The sequence below is a fragment of the Molothrus ater genome, chromosome 13, assembly GCF_012460135.2.
Source record: "Molothrus ater isolate BHLD 08-10-18 breed brown headed cowbird chromosome 13, BPBGC_Mater_1.1, whole genome shotgun sequence".
In the NCBI taxonomy this organism is placed as follows: domain Eukaryota; kingdom Metazoa; phylum Chordata; class Aves; order Passeriformes; family Icteridae; genus Molothrus; species Molothrus ater.
The window spans coordinates 17,906,797-17,929,172 of NC_050490.2; the positions used below are offsets into that span (position 1 = coordinate 17,906,797).

Sequence of the window (22,376 nt, forward strand, 5' to 3'; positions counted from 1 at the left end):
GCTCTGGAGACATGTGTGTGGCTTTAGGAGCAGGTTTGGGATGTGTGAGTTCATGTAAACCCCAAGTCTCTAGAACAGTTCATTTGCACAGTCTCTCTTGGCTTGACCATCCCTTGCTGCAGCTCTGACACGTGGCTGACTTTGGAGGGAACAGCATGAGAAGAGCCCCAGATGTTCCCAGTGCTGAGAACCACCAGCTCTGGGAGAGGCTTTCCATCTGCCTGGAGGTGAACAATTCCCCAACCCTTGGGGTGGAGAGGACAAGTCAGGGGCTGCCCCATGCCTGGGGTGGTCTGCAGGGCTGTAGTACCTGTTGCCAGTGACAAGGATGCATCCCAGACCAAACTCCTCCTTTCTTTCTGCCCATCACCAGTGGCTTCAGCTGCCTAAGGCTGCTCCTTCCCATCAGATAACAGATCCACAGCTTCTTGGACTCATTCTGCTCCTGGATTAATGCTGGGGAGCCTACCCAAATCTCATGGTTTTTTTCCATGGTTTCATCACTGATGTGTAATGTCAAAGCCATAAGGTCTTTATGTGAATGCTGCCACGCTTAATGCTGCCTCTGACCAGTGCTGAGGCTGGGGCAGTGTCAGAGGACTGTGACAGCAGATGGTGCCAGCAGCATCTCCCTCCCCACACTCCTTTGTGGTTGTATCCATAACTTTTCTTGTGTTCATCTATAAATCCAAGGGAAAGATGGCTAGTAATGCTCATCCTGGTTCTTCATGCCTCCCACCATTTCTAGTACAGCATGGGCAGAGTGGCCATCTCCAAAAGCCAACTGTACCATGCCAGGGGGATAGCAGGGTTGGAGGGGCTGCTGTAGGGCTGCATGTGGAATTTACAGGCTGTGGGGTCTGCAAAATGCTCTGTGGGGCCCATAAATCCACTTTTGGGCCAAGGCCATGCCTAATTCCCTGCCGGCTGCCCTCGTCCTCCCTCCCTGCGCCCTCTCCACTCCGCCAAAGGGAGCTGACGGTTATTTTCCCCTGCTGCATGTTTCTGGGCTTGCTTCTGTTTACGGAGATGGGAGTTAAAATAACTGATTGATGACTTTGTTCCATCCCAAACACTTTGGGGAAGTTTGCGTGGTTTAGAAGGGAGAGTTGGGAGCTGGGATTTCATTAAGCACTTGGCTCCCGGCACTTCTCCAGCCATGCTCCAGGGGTGGCTAATGTTGTTTTTTTAAATCCTGTTTTGCTATCCCAGGAGCCGGAGTGGCGATTTCCATGGCTTGTAGGAGAACTTGGAGATGTGGCCGGTCCCTGAGGTTCCCTCTGAGCTCTGAAACACCAGCAAACCTCGCAGCCACTGCAATATTGTTTCACTTAAGCCAGCCTCCACCGCTTCATCAGCACAAAATTGCACTCCAGCTGCCTAAAATCTTTGGAAAAGAGCCAAAAAAATGAATTACTGGAATTTGTTTTCATTGTGTGGATGAGGATTTACAGGCTATGACTGGGAGAAAAGGAGTGAGTGGACCTTTTTCCCCTCTGGAAGGATTTGCTTGGGAGCTAAAACTTGTTCTGGGGCTCAGTAGTGCTCAGCTCCATAAACATCATTTATGGAACAGATACAAAAGGCAGCACACAGTGGGGACACCAGGAGAGCCAGGATCCAGGGAAGGACTGATTTTAGCTCTGGAGCTCAGGAAGGTTTTTTCTGCAGTGGTGAAAGAGCCAGGAGTGAGGAGACAGTAAGTGCCTGTGCTGGTTGTGGGGTCTGTTCCACGGGGTAAGCCCCCAAATATCTGCTGGCACCAGCACAACACAACTGACTCCTGACATGTAAAAGAGTGCCCTCTGTTCCATGATTCCATCTGTAAAGGAAAAGGGCTTTTGCTAGTGCTTTTTTACATGTTTGCTATTGGAGTGCCCAGGGAGTGTCACCTTCCACCCTGCTGCACACATATAGACCCACATACCCTGGGAAGGGATTCACTGGTCACTGGGATGTCCTGGACTGCAGAAGGGTCCCACTGGTATCTCCCTCCTAGGTGCCATGGCCATATCTGCTGTCTCTCCTTCCCATCAGAGCTTGGAGAGGCAGAAACCATGATGCTGTGAGAGCACCAGAAGTGCCTCAACAGTGAATCCCTTTTTAATTAAGTGTCTGAGCTGGGGAAATTAAGATAAGAATACTGACTCATTTAGAAACTCTCTTTGAGATGAAGAAGGCCATTATTTTCAAGGCCTCCATGAATAATGGATATCCCAGTCTCTCCCTGGAGCTTTAACTGCTCAGGGACACTTGCAGGGCAGCACCATGGTGTGGGGAACATCCTGCCCACAGATGTGGCAGGGCCTGAGCTATTGCACAACCTCTGATCAACGATGTAAAAGCAGTCCCAGGATGGGAACAGGCGTGATGGGAATGTGGCCAGGTCCAAGCCAGGACAGCACCTCAATGGGTACATTTACACTGCAAAGGAAGGGCAGGAGCAGAGCTCCAACCCACAGTCCACCAGCTGTTTGCTTTAGCTCTGGACAGGGTTGGGTGGACAAAGACCATCCTGTGTCAAAGTCCATGTTGATTTGGGTAATTAATTTCTCCTGAAGAAATCCTTGATTTATTGTTCCTGTTTATGGGTATTGGCTTTGGGCTGGGATGCACTCCAGGCTGTGCACCCATGCTGGCGTGGGGAGCAGCCTCCCACACAAGGGATGGCGATCATGGTCTCATTTGTGCCTTTTTTTCCATATTCTTGCTATAAACCAAGTTGAAGTGGGCAGGTTTGCAGTGATTTGCACCAGCAAAACGTCAGCCAGTTTTTCCTAAAAACCAGCAAAATCCTGCCTGATCCATGAGTGTGCAGGGGCAGGCTTAGTTCTTCCAGTTTGTCTTTATCCTATTTTGCAGGGATTGCACTGGCAGCACATTAGAGAGGTATAGGCTGTGTAAGTCAGACCAGAGGCAACAGTGATGGCAGTGAAAGTGAAGCTTTGAGTTAAAAAGTGTTTTTTAGTGTTCACATGAGACTCTACATGGGATGGACAGAAAGAGATGGAGCCGTGAGGGCACTGGGCACTCCTTGTTGAACCATGTGGGAATTTCTGTCAGGTTAATTTCTGCACTGAGCAATGTGGGGCCGTGCCTGGGCTGGGGTAATCAGGGTTGATCCACCCCCAGGTTTCAGCTCCAAAAGGATTTGCCAGCATCCCCACTGGCAAAAGAGAGCATGGAAATGCCTCCCCTTCCTGGAGTGCCTGTGGTCATGGGGGCGACTGGAGATGTAAAATATCTCATGACCTCATGCACTATGCCAAGGACATGCTGGAAAAGCCGGTCTCTGCCGAGCTAATTCCAGCGCTGCTGGGATTCCCCCTGGAATATGTGGCCAGATCAGCTTTCGCTGGAGGGTAAATGTGTGTTTGCCGGGAGCACACCAGAGGCTTTGGTGGGGCCAAGAGCTGCTGGAGGAAGGCCTGGCAGCTCCTGCTGTGAACACCTTGTCCCATCTAAAACAAAAATTGCAGGGAGCAGATTGCAAAGGCAGCATGGGAGATGAGCACTTCTGCAGAGAAACGGCAGGAGCAACTTGAATGCTGGCTCCCAGAAACACCTCCCTGGGAAGCCAGATCTGGATGGGGGGAGATGGCAGCACTGACGCTCATCCATAGAGATAGTCAGTGGCTTCCTGCAGCCCCATATCTTGGCTCAGAGCAGATTTCTTGAGGGAGGGTAAAAGCAGAGTTGGGAAGCAGAAATTATATCCCTCTGGCTCATCAAATTCAGCATTGATGGTATCTCTCCCCACCCAGAAACTGATCCTTTCCTAAAAGCATAGAGAAGGATCATGTGCCTGCATAAAGTTCATCCAGGAGTATCTTTAAGCTTTGAAAACTGCTTGGAGATATGGAGCTCTTGGGAAAGAGGAGTCAGGGGAGGTGTTCCCTGCTTTTTACTCCTGCAAGCCCTATGTAACTGCCAAGGGTCCCACAGGGATGTCAGTTTTCCCCACATCTCACCTCTCCCCCAATGTGACAAAGGAGAGCAGCCCTTGAATTTGGCCAATGTTTGGGAAGGAGCATCCAAATATGGCCTTGGGCATAGAATCCTATTTGAGAGTTTGGAGGGAGGAGGATATTTGGAGCAACACTATGGACAGGTCCCACAAGGAATAAAAAAGCAGAGGATAAAAGAGGGCACAGAAGGCAAAGGCAAGAGGCAACTAAACCCTGTCCAAAAACAAGGGCAAAATTGTTCACTTCCATGGTTAGTCACAACGAAAACATTGGCATTTCATAATTTCTTCCAGCTCAAAAAAAATATCCCATTAGGGCAGTGAGAGCCCTGACTGGGTCAGGGCATGCTGAAGCTGAAGGGGACCCATGGCCCCTCCACTGACCCTGTGGATTATTTTCTTGCTTTACTGGGGACTGGGGTACCAGGTGAAAGTTCCCAAATGATTTCCTCCCCAAATAAATTCCAGCCTGGGCTGGAAAGCAGGAAAGCAAAGCTGCTGTGGGGAAGCTCAGCTGAGTGGGGCAGTGATGCACACACAACACCAGATTTTATCCCTTGGTGGTGAGCAGAAAGGGCTCGGCACCAGATCCCACCATGTTTCTTCAGGCTTGACTTCAGGATCTGGTCTGGGATGATAAATTCCACCCTCTTTCTTTTCCAGTTTAGAGATGAGGAGGAGGATGTTACTCCGGTTGACGTGTCCTGGTGAAAGATGGAGGAACTCTGAGTGGAAAGATGTAAATTTGGGGAATGACTGGGAATGATACTCTGGACATCTGAGCTCAGCAGCATCAGGAGCACCAGCCTGGGGTATTAAAAGGTGGGAATTGCAGCAGGTTTGAGCATGTTTTTCCCAATACCCCTGTCCCATGGTGTGAAACCCCCGAGAAGAGTTTTTTATCAGTGAGGTTTTAATATAAAAAGCCGAATCAGAAACAGAGCATTGTCTCACCAAGAAATTGTCTAATGGCACAGTTTACCAAGTAATTGAGCCCAGAAGGCAAGACAGATCCCTCCCTCTGCTTTAAACACAGGTTTTTGGGAGGGGGATGGAGTGATCCAGTTTATCCCCAGGAGGGGCAGCAATTACCATCCCTCCTTGGCAGGTTCAACAGAGCAGCCAGGGCTGGCTGAGCAGGCAGAATGAGGTCCTGGTTTATCCCCAGTGATCATTGGGCTTTGTGTCTCTGTCTTTTGCTGCAGAGATTTTGGGGAATTTTGGGTGATGCCCTGTTTCAGACCTGTTTGTAACTTACAGCACAGTGGCACCGTGCTAATTTTTATGATGCTGTTATTTAATGAAAAGGCTGAAAACTGGGAGCTTCCCAATCGCTTGACTTGTGAACTTTGGGTAAGAAGAGAAGCTGTTCCAGAGGTGAGCTCATTTCTAACCCCGGGAAATGACTTCATGGACGCTGGTATTTACTCACAAAAACATTGCATGTCAGATGTCCCTGACTAGACTTTCTGTTTCGAGTCCAGTATGAGACAAAAATTTCCTTGGATGAGCTGCTCCTAAGACAATTCAAGGTTTGGAGAAGAAGGAGAAGAATTGCAGGGGGGGAAAAAGAATCAGCATTAAAAACACTCTGAAATCATGAGGTTTTTCTGAATAAAGGGAAGTTTTTGGGCACCCAGCCTGGCAGAAGCACCTGCCTGGGGGGAGGGTTTGGGTGATGAGTCCAGCAGAAGAATCTCCCATCCTCACCCCCCACAACAACCAGCAGCTGGAGTTTCTCTCAAGAGGAAAATACAAGTTTTTCTCTTTGGGAAGCCAAGCCCCCAGCAGTGATTTATCAGAACAAACAGAAGCAGGTTCCCTGCCCTGTGTTTGCTATAGGTTAATGGAAATTATGTCCTACACTGCTCTCCCTTGATGAGATAGATCCCAGTATATACAGGGTGTCTGATGGAAAAACACAGCACTTGCATTTTTATTCAAGGTTTGCTCATGCAGAAATTTTCACTGGTACTGTATTACCCAGTGTGGTTCCTGATTTCTGTTTTTTCCAGCATCCCGGGATGATCCATACGGATTTGGGGAGATCAGTCCTCTTTGGAGACACTGGGGGAAGCTCTGTCCCCTCATGACCCAGCACTGGACTGCAGCTCTGGGGATGTACTGGGGCAGCATCCCAAGAGGAGGAGATTTCGGGAAGAGCCAAGCTGGGATGTATGGAAACAAGCCCTGCCTGCCAGCACTGTTTCCTAATCCTGGACACCAAAACCCTCTGATCGTTAAACCAGCGTTCAGAGATTCGGCTGAAGGCTGCCATGCAGACAACATCCAAACTGACCTTTGAGGAGATGAGCAAAAGAAAAAAAAAGAGAGAAAACACAAGGGGGTTACTGTGCAAATGCTGGAGAAAAGCAGTCATTTCAATAAGGGACCCCACCCTTAAAATAAGACTTATTGCTAATGCATGCCCAGGACATTTCTGTGTGATGGTATGCTAAAAAAATCCTCTCCAAACAGAGACTAAAGGCTTTGTTGTGGCATAAGCAAGGCTTACAATTCCCAAGAAAAATCCTGTCCCTCTCTTGCATCATACAGCTAGGGATGGAGAGGACATTTCTAGACAAGAAGGCCATCAGCCAGGATGAAGGACGAACAGGGAATACATTCCTGACTTGCTACTTAATTGCTTTCATGCAGGTGCAAAGGGCTAAATGAAAGGGAAAATAAGGATGAGTGTGTAGGGCCTAATTAATCTCAGCTTTGAGCAGGAACCTAATGTCAGGAGGAGGTGGCTGCTAGAACAAACAGGCTTCCACCCAAATTCTATGCAGATTTTGTGGTATTTGTCCCCCAAGGGCCAGGCTCGTTTCCAAGGCACTGGTGGGTGATGCCTCTGTCAGGTAAGGAGGTGATGGGGACAGTCCCATCCCATGTGTCAGGGCTGGCTGGTGCTCACTGGCAGTGCCAGCAGATTCTGCTTTCCTCTTTCCCCCTGTATGGAAAGCACTTCAGATGCAGGAGTGGCTCTGAGCAGAGAGATTTCCTCCTGATCCCTTTTGGCAGCTCTATGCAGAAGTGATGGAGAGTTTAGGGGATTCCAGGGCAAACATGGTCCAGTGCCTGCAGCATCTCCTGGGTCTCAGGAGCTGGTCCTTCTGCCATACAAGTTGACTCTTAAACCCACAAAGGTTTAAGAGTCAAATTGGAAAAGGGGAAAATACCTTTTCTGCTTGTGCCCTGGAGCACTCCTGCCAGCACAGCAGCCTCAGAGATGGTGCAACCACCCTCAGAGCTCAGGCATTTCCTCCTGAAATAAGTGGGAGTAGTTTTAATAATGGAAAACCTATTCTAGAAAGGGAATCTCCTCCTCTTGGGGCACAATGCAGAGCCACCACTGCCAGCCTGGGATCTGCAGGGACTTGTATACCACGTACTCTTTAATTTAGTAGCCTGGAAAATGTGAAGGTCTGTCTGCATGTCATTAAAGTCCCAGTGAAGCCCCTGGGAGTGTGTTTGCCAATGCTGGTCCCAGCAGGGCTTGGGGCTATCCCTCTTTCACCCCCACAGCTCCAGAAGAGCAGGATGTCCTCAGTTTCCCTCCCTGTCCTCGCATTGCACTTCGTATTTTTTAAGCTCTTTTGAGCTCTTTGTCCCTCCCAAGGTCCTTCCCTCTCCCTGTGTTATGCTGCAAGAGATACAGAAAGAACCAGATGGGAACTGATAGACTGCAGGAAAAAAAGTGTATTCATTAAAATGGCAAAATGAACCACATTTCCCCTTGTTAATTCCCTCCTTGCAGCATTTCCAGTTCAAGCATGTACCTGTGATGCTTCCATGGACCGGTGTGGTCCAGGAGCATCTCTGAGGTGCGTGTGTGCGCGTGTCTGCGAGTTTCTCGGTTGTCTGAGCAACGGGATGTTCATCACTAACTCCCAGGATAATTAACTCATTCTCCTGTATTTATAGCAAACCAGTACTGGGAGTGTTGGCACTTATCCCTGATAGAGCCACGTTTGGCCACAACGTTTTGAATTTTGGCTGTTTCTTGCATTACAGCAGCTTTGTCATCATCCCCGCTGCCTGCTCATTAAGTGGGCAGCTCATTAAGCTAACAAGGGCAGGGCTGATGGTGGCTGCCTGAGCCAGGCTGCCCATGGGTGCCTGCCTCGGTGTGCCCCGCTCCTGGTTTGCAGGTGCAGGGAGTGTTTGCAGCAGCATTCCCATCTCCAGATGCCTGCATATGCCTGTGCTAACAGCAGCGTCGCTCCTGGCTTGCCTGCTGGCAAGGGGAAATTTTACTGCTTCAAGGTTTGTTGCAGGGATCTGATGCAAGGAAACGTTGGAGCGTCCTGACTCAGCACCGCAGCGGTGGGGGACCCCTGGGGAAGACACGGAGCATCTTCTCTCAGCATCAGGGCATGCGTATGCCAGGTATGTTCCCATCAGCTGGGATAAATCCTGACCTGCAATCAGATTTCTCATTTTTTCCAGAGAAGCAACTTGGTACTTTTTAGCTGTTCTTTCTTTTTGCTGCTTGTTTGTTCAGTTCCTCTTTGGGGAGGGAGGGGTGAAGGAAGCAAGGGGAAGGGGGCTTGTGGGGGTGGTGGTGGGGCTGGAGGAGGGCTCATTGCTGCGAGGTGTTGTTGCAGAACTGCGGAGACAGATTTGATCTCTGCTGTTCCTGTTATTTGTATGAAGGTAAGGAATATTTTACTTTGGAATCAGCAAACAGGAAGGTGCTTGAAACAGTAGGAGATGTGCTGTACCTGCAGCTGGGACTGTAAACAGCTTGTGACCACAGGAGCTGAAAGTGTGTGTCCTTAAAACGTGAGTTACTCAGGTAAAAAGGGCAATGAAATCAAGTGTGGGGGACAACCACACTGCTCATCACTCCCCAGCCACCCCCGTTTTAGGGTGGGTTCTACCTTTCCTTCCTCCTCCTGATTTGCCTCCAGAAGGGAAAGGGACAGAGGTGTTGTGCTGGTGCTGCTTGGGTCCTGGGAAGGTCCAGCCTCCTAAATGCCACTGTGGTCCTCTCCCAGGAGCCACTGTAAGACTCTGGACAGTGTGGGATGCCCCTTCTCCTGCCTGGTCACCCCCAGCTGCTCCTGCCCATGACCCCAGATCTGGCACTCAAAATGGAGATGGATCATTAAGGTTTATCACACTAATGGGAAGGGCTGTGGGGTTTCTAAAAAACTGAGCCCTGCTTACAAACTCCCTTTGGAAGGACAAGTCCTTGAACTGAGCACAGCTGCCCCAGCACAGGCTCAGCCAGCTCTGGTATGACCTATTCCCAGCAGGATGCTGGCAGACAGTGACTGGTTCCATGGTCCTGGCCACCACTCCTGCTTTCCCAGCTGCTCAGCCACCTTGCAAAGAGCTAAAAATATATGTCTGTGTGAGCAGTCACTGTAGCTACAGCAGGGGTGAGCCAGAGAGGGTGGCCAGGCTGGGTCACCATGGTGGGGGGACACGGTGACTTTGCAAAATGGGCAACACAGAGGGGACAGGCAGGGACAGGATGGGACAAGACAGAATGGGACAGACTGCTGCTGGTACCTCCAGTGCAGATCCCACCATCTCCCCACTTTTGTCAAAGCTGCAGCACTACACAACCCCTAAGATGAGGTTAATTTTGCTGCTTGTGTTTCAGCAGGGCATGAGTGAGGAGCAGCTCCCTGCATCTCCCCACTGCCCCACCACGCAGGAGGACACCAATGTCTCAGCCTCTGCCTACCCCCAGTACTGGGTGGAGCCCCGGTTCACCCAAGCAGCCAAGGTCCGTGTGGTCATCACAGCCATCTTCTTCCTGCTGGCAGCAGGCAGCAATACAGCTGTGCTGGGCAGCCTGCTGAGGAAGAGGAGGAAATCCCACGTGCAGCCGCTGATCCTCAGCCTGGCGCTGGCCGACCTGCTGGTGACAGTGATGGTGATGCCCCTGGATGCAGCATGGAACGTGACAGTGCAGTGGTATGGAGGGGACATCTCCTGCAAGGTCCTCAACTTCCTCAAGCTCTTTGCTATGTATGCTGCTGCCCTGGTGCTGGTGGTCATCAGCCTGGACCGGCACGCAGCCATCCTCCATCCCTTTTCCCGTGCTCACCGCCGCAATGGGATGCTGCTCCGTGCTGCCTGGGCTGGCAGCGTGCTCCTGGCTTTGCCCCAGGTAAAGTTCAGTGTCCTCCCCATGGAGTTTGCCTAGGTTGGGGTGGTTTTGGAAAAGGGCTTCTCCATCTCAACATCCTCAACCAGTCCATCCCAATCCATAGACTCCACAGGCACCAGAATAAGGCATGAGTTAGGTGCCCAGAGCCTATCTCCCAGTCTGACACCAGCAGGAAGGTGCTCTCCATGCACAGCCAGCAGCATCTCTAGGATGTGGTGCTCTGTTCCAAATCCTCTCTGAGTTATTATTTGGTTCTCCATTTCAGCTTTTCCTCTTCCACCTGAACACAATCCCAGGAAGGAATTTCACCCAGTGTGTTACTCATGGGAGCTTCCGAGCACACTGGGAGGAAACTGTCTACAACATGTTCACCTTCACCACCCTCTACATCACCCCCCTGAGTGTCATGATCGTCTGCTACATCCGGATCCTTTGGGAGATCAGTAAGCAGCTAAAGGTCAATAAAGGTAAGTAGATCCCAGCGTTTTAATGTCCTCCATGACTGAACTTCTCCATCCTGGAATTGTTGTTGGGTGTGTCACAACATCCTTTGAAAGCTAAGAAGTTTTGCACAAACTAACTAAGGTTTTGCACAAACTTACTGACCCCGGTCCTTGCTGTCTTCTGCTTCCTGTGGGACATGGACCAGATTATGAGATGGTCTTCCCTCTCTGGCAGAAGCAGAGTCATGGATGATTATGTTGTCTTGGTTTTCCCCTATCTTCAATTATCTTTTTGACTCTCCTTGACAGGTTTAACAAGAAATCAAAACGAACACATCTCCAAGGCACGCATGAAGACTCTCAAGATGACCATAGTGATTGTTGCCACCTTCATCATCTGCTGGACCCCTTATTATCTCCTGGGCTTGTGGTACTGGTTCCAGCCAGCCATGATCCAGAAGATGCCGGAGTATGTCAACCACAGCTTCTTCCTCTTTGGCCTGCTGCACACCTGCACTGACCCTATCATTTATGGACTGTACACCCCTTCCTTTCGGGAGGACGTGCAGTTGTGTCTCAGGGGCATTGAAACAGCCATCACCAGGCAAAAGAGACACAAACCCATCTCAGCCTCAGAGAAGACCACCAAGGATGGTGCTGCAAATGGTGGGGTGGCGTCAGGGGGCTCCAACGGGACAACTGTCAGCACAGTGTGATGAAGAGATGTACCCACAAGGGGATGGCCAGCACAGCTTTGGGACTGTTTTGTCCTGTAAGACCATTTTGGAGACTGTCATGACGAGGTTCCCTACTCACCTTTGGTGGGTGAGGGTTTCTGGCCAGAAACTGAGAATGTGTCTCCTCCCTGTACTCAGGGTGAAAAATCTGGGGGTATTTCTGGTCGTTCTGCTGTATTCTGGCAGCATTGTGACAACTAGAAAAACATCCTTTTTGTATCTGACTCATGCTCCAGTCCTGATTCTGGGATCAAGCTTCTCTACGCTTCCAGTATCAACCTCTGGGAGGAAATTCACCATCTCCTCTGTGGTCCAGGGTCATGTCTCTGGAGTGGCTGGTCTTCAAGTGCCCTTTGCACCTACACCCAGCTGTAGAGCTGCATGGATGGTGCCACCCTGAGCCTGCAAAGGTGTGATCACAGGCTTTTACTCCTTTTTCTCCACACATTGTAGGAAAAGTTCTCTGGAAATTTCAGATCTCCTGACTCAGAACCTGCCTGGTTCTCCCATGGCTGTGTGACAAGCCCTGGGAAAGATCTAAATATCTGGAGGTTGACTAATGCAGGGGCATTCATGCCCCAGGCATGGTGGGCAGGGAGGGATTGCTGTGGGGATGGAGGGACTTAGGCAAGAGTGGTACAAAGAACCACAGCGGAGTGGGGTGAGGTTTCTTCTCTCTTCTGAAGAGAGCCAGAAGGGAAAAGAGTCCCTGCTACTGTTTTCTGGTGTGAAGGGGATGGTACAGACAGACACAGCAGCTCTGTGGGGCACAGGGCAAACCAAGAGAGAATTTGGGGTACTGAGAACCAGACCTGACACTGCCCAGCCCCCCTGGACCTTTCTGTCCCCATGTCCCAGAGAACAAGCTGGCAGGTTGCAGGCCACATTTGCTTTGCCCTAAGCAACACCAGCCCCTCAGCTCTGCCCCAGCAGAGCAGGTACAGCCACCCCACAGGTGTGTTTGAGGTGTCCCAATGATGAAATGATGGGATGTAGCTGGTAGGGCTCCATCAGCACCATTAGTGCCAGATGGAAGTAAATGAGGGCAAGGAGGGCTTCTGGAGGGATCAGCTGAGCTGTGGTGAGTAACATGGGTTGTTTGCTTTCTACCATTGTGCCAAAAGTTGCTTGTGAAGGCAGAAGTCTTTTCTCTGGGTGTGGGTTGAAGAGATGAGTCTTTTTTCAACTGTGTTGTCGTTTCCAGGTAATTAGAAAGAGTGGATTATTTCTTTTTTATTATCTGATGGTTGTTATTAAATGTGGGGTTTACTTTTGAAGAGAAATTCAGTTTTAAGCCAGGTGGGTTGTTGTTTTCTTAGTTTAGTTAAACCTTTGGACAGCTCAGGAGCTCTGGACTTGGCAGGAGGCAGTTTCTTGGCTATTTTTGTGGCCACTGCAGCTTTGAATGAGCATCTGGACTTTATCAGGATGAAAGAGCTTTATTTTAAAAACAACCCTTGTCTTGCTGTGGTTGCGTGTGTAGGGAGCTGGGAGATGTCTTCCCTCTAGAAAACAAATCTCCTTTGGGCACTGAGGGGGCTTTATCTCAACCCTGTTTCTAAGAGGTGTTGGCTCCCCATCAGACAGAAAGGATCTGCATTGATATCCCAGTTCACCAGCTAACAAATCATTGAAATTAGAGGGGTGGCAAGCACTTCTTGCAGGATGGCTGAGGCTGGGCAATGAGGACACAGGAAGCCACAGTGCTCAGAGTGATGCTGACTGCACATGGGTACCCAGCCCTTGTCCTTCTGGTACTAATTATTATTTATGCTAAACATGTAGCCCAAGGAGAAAAAAAAAAATCAATTAGAACTGCAGGAGCCCAGACCAACTGGTGGGGACAAGCATGAGCCATTTAGGAAGCATCCAAACTCAATGAGATGCGTAATCGCAGTTTGGTTTTCCTGGGCTCGTTCTGCTCAAAGTTAATTACCCAATGCTAACAGAGCAGGGGGTGCCTGATGCCAGGCTGGCAAAAAGGCTTCTTGTAAGGTGATGGGAATGGCTTGCAGTAGGGGAAGCTAATTTATTCATCAGACACTCCTTTGGTCTCTTTGTTTATACTGCTGATGGGAGGCAGACCTTGAAGGTGCATTAGTTTTCTGGCAAGCCTTGAATAAGTAGGAAAGTGTCTTTAATCTACTGAAAATTGTCTTCATCCACTTTTTGCTGAGTGGGAGAGAACAGATACAACATTGCTCATACACGTCTCCTCTTGCCCAGCAACAGAAGAGCTCAGAGGTCTTTTCTGAGGAGCAAGAAATACTTTTTTTCCTTGTGGGAAGGATTTTACACCCCATGGGTACAGTGAAAAGGCAAAAGTGGGTTTGGCTTTAGGAGGACTCTAATCTTACAATAATTTAGATTGGAATACATCTCTATGAAGAGTAGGAAAATGGGAATTCTGGCAAGCATATGTACCTTAGTCCTTGGGGGAAGCATGGCACATTCCTTGGGATTCTTGCAGGCACTCCAGTGCTGCTCCTTTTGCCCATCTCTTTCATACCTTCCCTCCTGTTGCTGATGTTCAAAGTGACATCTTGTGGAGTCTGGAGTGTGGGCAAGGTGCCCAAAGTGACAGCTTTTATGAGAGAAGGAAAATGTCACTGGAAACGTGTGCTGCTAAGCCATGTGTCCCCTGCATGCAGGAAGGAGGAGCAAGCAGGTGGGCAACACCTCCCTGGGGAAGCTGGGATCAGTCTGGGTCCTGCCAGAGGTGGACCAAAGCCCAGGCCTGGTTTGTATATTCCTGTTCTGATTCTGCTTTTCTTGTATTTGCTCACACTTTAGAAAGCACAAGATTTTTGCATCACTTATTAGGAGCATGAATCCCTAAGTCTTGCTTTCCCCCCCAACCCAGGGGTGGTCCTGCTTTCTGTGGTGCTTCCTTCTCTCTCCCCCCATTGCCCCAAACCCTTTGTCTCCAACAGCACCTGCCCTTCTCCTCAGCTGGCTCCTGAGATCTCTGTATATAAATATATATAAAATACTGAGAGAGAGAAAAAAAATACTTTTTATATTTATTATCTATTTATGCTTGTTGGAGGAAAATTCTCCTGCTTCCTCAAAACCTGCTCATTCCCACCAAGGAAACACCAGTTACCACACTTCTTGCAGTCCCAGCCAGGATCAGATTTGTCTGATTAGGTAACAATTCCTTAATATTCACCACAGTAATGTAATGAACATATTAATAAGAGCAGGTAGCTCTGTATTTTACAACTCCTCGACCTCACCCTGGGCCGCCTGCTTCAAACACAGCGGCCCTTTGTTCAAGAGGAAATTCTGATTCATTCCCTGGTAGTGTTTTTATAGCACTGTGCATGTTCAAAGAGCCACGCAAGTGGCTTAAGAGGCTAACACAAACCTTGGGTTAATTCATAATACTGTTAGTTACTCAGCACAATACCCACATTAATCCAGCTGACTGCCCCTCGCCACGTTGGGAAACACATGCTGAAATCAGCAGGGAGCTCCGAAAACAAGCGTGGGAGTAGGATATTAAGTATTTTGCCAGGCTGCTAGGTAGGATCTGAGCACCTTAAATGTATTTAAAATATTTTCCCACTGCTGTTGCCTCGCTCCACAGCTGTGGAGCTGAAGCAATGATGAGGCTGTGCCCAGAATCCCTGCAGGCCTGAGCACGAGGAATGGGGCTACAAGCTCTCCAAGGGATACTCCAGACACATCCATCAGCCCCCACCTGAAACCACCTCCTTTTTTTGGTGTCTATTCAAACTGATCAAAGCAGAAAAAGCTGGTTTTGTTTGTTGTTTTTTTGTTTTTTTTTTTTTTTTTTCCCTTTGATACCTGCTGATTTCATTGCAGAGCTGGACTGTGCGTGTCTGCCATGAGCCCCCACAATGCTTTCTCTCTGGGGACATAGCCTGGAACTATTATTACTTCTGCTTACTCTCAGAAACTTTCCTATGCAAAGAAACCCAAAGAAAAGAGCTTTAAATCCCTGCTGTGTTCTTTTCATCTGGCTCAGGAGCTCCCAGGTTTGTGCCTTTCCCTGCAGTGCAGCAGACAGCCATCCCACAACTGCTGCTCAACCTCCTCCTTTTCCAAAGGGCCCCAAACAGCCCATCTGTTCCAAAAGATGGGTTTTTTTTTTCAAACAAACCAGGCTTTTACAAAGCAGTATCCTTTGGACAGCATAAAATACCTCCAGGTTATCTGGCTGGCACATTATCTCCCCTAAACTTGTATATTTACATGGCACAACATTTAATATAACATGCTGAGGAAGACAAAAATAGGCAAATATTCCCATGACCCCTGTGCACATCCCAAACCCCAAGTTTCTGCACTGAAATATCAAGGAGTAAACTATGAAGTAGTTGAACCTGTTGCACAATAAATTATTTGTTTATGTATATTTTAATTGCAAATCTCTGCTATAATTAGCACGGACACTTCTTGGGTTGAGGCACTGCAGTGTCCTTTGACAGTGAGCATTATTAACGGGCTGTAAAAGGCAATGGGGAATTGGATTATAATGTTCTTGTTTTGCAAGCTGTATGGTGAATAAATAAATTTGTTTTGGCAGCAAAATTAACTGGGATAAATGTGTCTAGCTCCAGTCACCAAGAAGAGGGGTTGCTGTAAATGAGCTTGTTCTCAGCCTTGAATTAAAAAACCTGATTACCAGGACATTATTTCTGGCAATTAGGTACCGGAACAACATCAGAAAAATAAGAGATTTTCTTTGAAATATTTAATGAGTAAGCTAGTAATCAGAGACTCATTTGCTGGAAATATGTGATGAGTTGGGGTTTTTTTGTGGTTAGGGTTCACTGTGCAATGAAAATCTGCATTTATCAAATCTACTAAAGGCTGCACTGAGAGACTGAACTGTGGCACCTATCTGACTTTGCTTTGCCTAGAACCCCTGGGTCTTCATGGGGTTACCCCATGCCCAGTCACTAATCAGAGGACAGTGCTTTGCTCCTTTTTCTGTTTCAGGCAGTTGTAGGTTGCTTTGCAAACACGCAAACACAAATGACTTGACCGGAAGGAGAGAGAAGAGAGCATTGCCCTGTGCATGTTGCATTACTAACTTGCACATGGTGTATTCTCTAACAAATCCCCAGTTTGGTAAGAACAATCCTCATTCAGTACTGATGCTGAAAACCCTGGGTTTGTCTAATCTGCACAGTAAGCTAGGATAAGATAGATCATGGCTGATCTAGCCTTGTAGATGTTTGTGCTGGTTTTGTCCAGGATACAATGAATTTTCCTCATAGCAGTGCAGTAACTATGTTTTGGATTTGTGCTTAGCTGCCAGCTGGGATTAAAACACAACAATGTTCTACAGAGGGGAAAAAAACATACTAGAAACCATTTAAGTTCTTCCATTTGGCGGTTGTTTTATTTCTTGTTGATTTTTTTCCTTACAATCATTATGCTCAAATATAAAAATTCCTGGCCAAAGTTAGCTTTAGAATTTTAAAAGTAATTCCATCTGTATTGATACATGCCAAACATCACTAGATTCAGTTTCTGCAAACATACAGATAAGACTCCCAAACAGGTTGCTTTGCCTGACATCCAGAAAAATCCTCCTTTCCAACTTGTGCAAACATACTTCAGCTTGACAGAAAATAAGTTACACCTGAGTGTTTCCATGCTTAGTTTTCATTAATCTTAATAACCTTTTTTCCATGGACCCTTAACGATTGGCTCATGCTAAGTTGCACCACAGTGATCCTTTTCAGCTGTACTAGGCATCCTCATGAATCCCAGGAACACAGAAATAAGAATAAATGCAGAGATGCCATGAGGATTAATATGTTGGTGACAGAACTGGGCACCTTTATTTCCAGAGCTCTGGAATAGAGGCAGTGCACTGCAGATCAGCTATTGTTAAGGCACGTGGTGAAATGAACAGTTCATCATCTCAGCTGGTTCATCTCTCCGAGTCAAACATTCTGTGCCAGTAGTAGATGAAGGTTGGTGAGTTGCTGGCCCCTATCACTATCAGCAACAGCAGGTACAGCATCATCATTACAGCAAAACGGTGGGTGTAGAACCAGGAAGATTCATTAGAAGGCCTGAAAGGGGAAAAGGACATGAATTCTGTCAGAGATGCACAAATACCTTGGCAAAAAGTACTTCAGGCTTCATTATTTTAAGCAAATCCTATAAAAACAGAAAGTTGTTCCACAATCTCTGTAACCAAGGAACCCTGATTTTCACCATATCACTTTTCCTTAAGTCTCTGTGCACAATCCTGTCTTTTCTCCCCATGTTCACACCGTTCCCTGTGGTCTGGAGCTGTAGCTGCCTGGCCTGTAGACATGTGTTGAGTAGCTGAGTGAACACTGCCACTTAGGATAGATAAGGGCAGAGTTAAAACTGAGGCAGTTGTAAGAGATGCACTCACCAGACATCCACTCTTGGTTTTCTGCCACAAACAGATAATTAGACCTTTCAAAGACTCTAAGTGCTTACAGGTCTGGTAAAAAAAGCAAATTTAGCTGAGCCTGGGAATTTCAAAGAGCGAGACAGAGGCAACACGATGGTGTAAGACTTTTTTCCATAGGAAACAGGCTACAAACAAATTCTGGCAGTGCAGTATATCTTTCTTGGTTGTTTCCTATTGTTTTTCAACGATGACATGTGTTTATCTCGCTGTAGTAGCAGCTCATTCCTCTAGACAGCTGAACTCTTACCTCCTTTGCTGCTTCTGTGAATACACTAGCAAGTATTTAACTCGTAAAAGTTGGTTGTTTGTGACAACAAAGTATTTCTGTGGTACATCTCCCCCTTCACTGTTTTTCACTCTTGCTCTTTTTCTGTCTATTTCTTCTGAATCTGAATTGGGAAAAGAAAAAAAATTGCAGAACTTCAAGTAACTGTAAAAAAAAGTAAACAACCAACACCCCCATACACACCCCCCAGAAGAATGAGAATGAGATAACCAAAAATCTAGTCTTGGTATTCCCCTGAATCCCTCAGCATCCAAGAATAGAGTGAGAAGTTTGCTTGAGGCTATACCACTCCTAGTCATCCTTGGTATGGATGACATTATGGCCCAGACCAGGGTGACAAGGAGGTAAGTCTCCCATCCAGTGCTCAAGGAGCCACTGATATTAAAAGGGAAAGAAAAACAACATCGAGGACAGATGTAACTACTACACAGTTATTACTGTGCTAGACTCACCTTTCTTTTTCACCTGACACTTTACATCTGGGTGGTCAATGATCTCACAGACAGCCACACAGCTGAGGACAGAGCCCAGTGCACTTCGCTGCCAGCCGAGACCATGAGGGCTGTACAGCAGAGCCAGGCTCAGGTCACTGGTCAGATAGGTGCCTTCACCAAACAGGGATGTCTGAAACAGAGCAGAAATCTACCCTAAAATCATGTGCTGCAAACCTCAAACAACATGCAAGTGTTCTTTCCTTTCAGACTGGCAGTTCTGCTCCTGAAGGTAAATTACGAAAGGCCTTTCTGACCCATGTTGGGCCTGGTCCATGCACTGTTTTTGTCCTGGCACAACTTCCTTGGGGTGGGGCTGCTGCCCTCTCCCATCCCTCAAATTAGCTGCTTGGCAGAGCACTTGGTGTGGACAGATTCATGCTTTCCCGGATTTGGAGTTAGTTTGCCAGCAAAAGTATTTTACATCAACATGACTGCACCGCTGTTAAAAGGCATTTCATCGATTTATTGAGACTGTCATCATTCAAGTAATCCAAACTCCCCAAACAAGGCAAGGCTTTACTTCATTTAAATCCATGCTTTACTAGAAAAGAGGAAAGAACTTTTCAATTTGCCACACTGGCTAAAATTATTACTCCAGTAAGTCCATTGTACCCAGTAAACCATTACTCATTGAGAATGTGGGGAAAAAACACAGTCCAGGTTGACTGGAATGTCAAGCAGGTGCTGTGTCAAAGCTGCCTCAGAGCTGACACAAAAAGCCAGGAATCTCAACTTCCCTTCCACTGAAATCAGAAGAGGTGCAAATCCTGTGGGATGTCTCCCTAAACCAGACCGTTTTAAGAAGGCTCCACTGGCAAGTAGCACCTGAAACTTTGCCGATCTAAACACAAGGCCAGGCAAAAAACCTCCACTATCCTCTGTCTCTGCAGACAGGCACTTCCCAGCTGCAGGCTGTCAGACAGGACAGGATTTTCAGAGGAATTGCACTTCCTTATAAAGAAGCAAAGGACACTCATAATTTGTCACACTGGTGAAAAGGGTTTCATGCCACTTCCAGTTTTTACCCTCAGGCTGCACTAGAAAATCCAACACAGCCATCTGCAAAGGCCTACACTGAAATGAACACAGCAGTACAAGAGCATCAGCACATTTCATACCCCAAAAGGAATCTGGGCCTATTTTTAAAACGGCTCCCAGCTGCAAGCGAGCAAGGGAAGATGGTGTCAATGGCAGGAGCCTCACCCTGTTCAAGTGGCAGTGCAGGCCATGGTGCAGGATGGAATGGAAGTTCTCCAGGCGGCTCCCATGGAAGGCATAGATAAGGTCCCGCTCTCCCTTTGTCTCAGCAAATTTGGTGTTCATTTGATCACAATACATGATCTCAAAGAGATAGTGTGGAGCAGGAACTGCAGCCCCAGACATCCCTGTGAGTTCCTGGATCTTCTTGTACTTAAAAACAGGAAGGAATATCAATGTTGGTTTATGTGGTTAGATTACTCACTGGAAGCCCTGCTTCCCGTCCCTTCATACTGTTTAATGAATTCTGATTATGCTTTTCTGAGTTAGAATTCAACACTGTCACAATTCAGAAGGAGTAAGTGCACAGTAAAAATCCTGCCCGTTTCTTGCTTCTTGCTATTGAAGTTAAATCCTTAATCTTGTCTCCAGAAAAAAAACCCCAAACCTGAATTGTAATTATGAATTAATTTATGATGCAAGGACAATATCACAGTTCTGCTTTGGCTACTAAGACAATATATTCATCAGCTGATCTTGCAAGAGGAAAAAAACAAAAACAGAAGTTGTTTTCACTTTGCTGCTAATCTCTACAACTATTTTGATCCCTGTTACAGAAGTGCCTCAGTGGCTCTGAACCTTTCCCTTTTTGGGACAGAAGACAAGAATTGTCTTTCTCAGTGACAAGCAGGACCCAGTTCCATGACACCCAAACTGACTCTCTCAGACTAAACTATGCACGTGCATGTTATGTTAACTGCAGTAACCAACTACAATCACTGTCTATCATCAATTACTGACATTGGTAACTATTTCTTCCAACCAGTCTTCCTGAAAATTTACTTTAAAACATCCCTCTCTATATACAGAAAAGAATGGATTTATATTCAGCTGTCAAGCTCTCACAATAACCAACTTAATTCTGGGACGAGGAAATATTCTCTGAAGTGCAAGTTTGCCTCAAAAACCAAATTCTAATTACGATTTTCAGAATTCAAAACTTACCTCCTGTTTCTTAGTACTTTGTATCATGAAGACTTTAGATGATAGAATCCAACTAAACAGCTCCCAGGTCCTTTTATCTGTATTTGGAACAGATTCCAGAAGCTCTTTCAGGCTTGGTAGAGCCTTGGTATCTGCAAGCTAACAACAGAGGCATTTAGCACAAGCTCCTTAGTGCCATTGCGATTAAACAGGGACCTCTAGTGAAAACAAAACAATATTTCACCCCAACAATCTGAAAAACAGGTTCTGTTCTGAGATATAAACACTTGTTTCCAGTTTGTGGGGAAGTTTGTCAATTGCTCTGAATGCAAATAGCTGGGTAAGTTACAGTGATATTTACCAACAGCATCTGTAGGGTTCGTACAGAAACAATCAGACACGCTCCTGAGAGAAAACAATCTATCACAGGGCAGCATCTGCAGTGGACCTGACATGAGAGTGTTCAGGCCATGTAACATGCAAATCCTTCGGTATGAATTTGAATTTAACCCTCATAACACTTCACAGAATATTAGAAACATTAAGGCTGGACAACACGCCTGAGATTACTGGGTCCAACCCTTAGCCTAACTTTGCCAAGCCCAACACTAAACCATGACCCCCAGTGCCACATCTACGCGTTTTCTGAACACCTCCAGGGATGGGGATTCCACCACTTTCCTGGGCAGTCTGTGCTAATGCCTAACCACCCTTTCAGGGTAGAAATGTTCCAGAATCCTCAATCTTGAGCAGTTTGATGCCGCTTCCTCTCGTCCTGTCGGCTCCCTACCTGTTACCTATGGCTTGTTACTTCACGTGACGTCCACACCGGATCTGGGCGTTTCCCAGTGTGGGTTTATCGGTCAGCATCCCTAATACTCTTTTAAACCTGGATTTCTTGACTGGATAAACCCTTCATCCTGCTTTATCCGTGACCCTGCGGCGCCGCTGCCCTGACCTCTGCGGGCAGCCCGTGCTCCCCATCGGGGGAGGTGCCCTGGCGCTTCGGGCAGCTGCCCCGGGCCGGCCCCCGGCACTCACCAGCCCCTCGAAGTCCTTGCTGTCGCCGCTGGCGTAGCGGCCCGGGAAGGGCCTCAACGCCGAGTCGCGCTTGTAGCTCTGCAGCGCGGCGGCGAACAGGCTGCACCGCAGATCGGCGGCCAGCGGGTCCCGCCGCGCCGCCTCCCTGGCGCCCGGGGCCGCCTCGCCGGGGCCGGGGCTCGACGCTGACATGCCCGGCGGGGGCTGCCGAGCCCCGGCCGCTCCGACAAGGCGGCAGCGCCCGCCCCGCCGGCGTCGCCCCTTCCGCCGCCGGGGCCGCGGCGTGGCCCCGCCGCCCCGCCCCGCAGCCGCCTCCGCCCCGCAGCCGCCTCCGCCCCGCAGCCGCCTCCGCCCCGCAGCCGCCTCCGCCCCGCAGCCGCCTCCGCCCCGCAGCCGCCTCCGCCCCGCAGCCGCCTCCGCCCCGCAGCCGCCTCCGCCCGCCCCGCGCCGCGCCGGAGCTGTCGGTCCGTGCGCCGCCGGGAGCGGGGGCAGCGGGCGGTTGTGCCCCGTTACGTGCGGACGGGGAGAAGGGACGGAGGTCTGGGGGAGCGGCGCCTTCCCCTCCGGTAGTGACCGGAGATAATTACAGAGGACAGTGGCATCTTCCCCTCAGGCAGAGACCAGGAGCTGGTTTCAGGGGGCAGTGGCATCTTCCCCTCAGGCA

General features: G+C 48.3%; 2 protein-coding genes across 4 annotated transcripts; one reads left to right on the forward strand and one right to left on the reverse strand.

Annotated features, from left to right (window-relative positions):
* Positions 1-7,944: 7,944 nt before the first annotated feature.
* Positions 7,945-12,732, forward strand: LOC118690959 (gonadotropin-releasing hormone II receptor-like). 3 transcript variants are annotated; one of them, XM_036389979.1, is made up of 5 exons: positions 7,945-8,359; positions 8,654-8,755; positions 9,588-10,097; positions 10,363-10,564; positions 10,850-12,732. In XM_036389979.1, exons 3-5 carry the CDS (start codon positions 9,591-9,593, stop codon positions 11,254-11,256), a joined length of 1,116 nt encoding a protein of 371 aa, XP_036245872.1. In that variant the 5' UTR covers positions 7,945-8,359; positions 8,654-8,755; positions 9,588-9,590; the 3' UTR covers positions 11,257-12,732. The 3 variants fall into 3 exon arrangements, with proteins under 3 accessions (XP_036245872.1, XP_036245873.1, XP_036245871.1); XM_036389980.1 differs by lacking the exon at positions 8,654-8,755 and having other exon boundaries at positions 9,585-10,097; XM_036389978.1 differs by lacking the exon at positions 8,654-8,755.
* A 3,894-nt stretch (positions 12,733-16,626) lies between these two features.
* On the reverse strand, positions 16,627-21,936 carry PARP16 (poly(ADP-ribose) polymerase family member 16). Its single transcript, XM_036389973.2, has 6 exons — positions 21,713-21,936; positions 20,693-20,830; positions 19,694-19,900; positions 18,449-18,620; positions 17,958-18,099; positions 16,627-17,336 (listed from the first exon to the last, which is right to left on the reverse strand). The coding sequence occupies exons 1-6, from the start codon at positions 21,902-21,904 to the stop codon at positions 17,192-17,194; spliced, it is 996 nt and encodes a 331-aa protein (XP_036245866.1). The 5' UTR covers positions 21,905-21,936; the 3' UTR covers positions 16,627-17,191.
* Between the last annotated feature and the right edge of the window lie 440 nt (positions 21,937-22,376).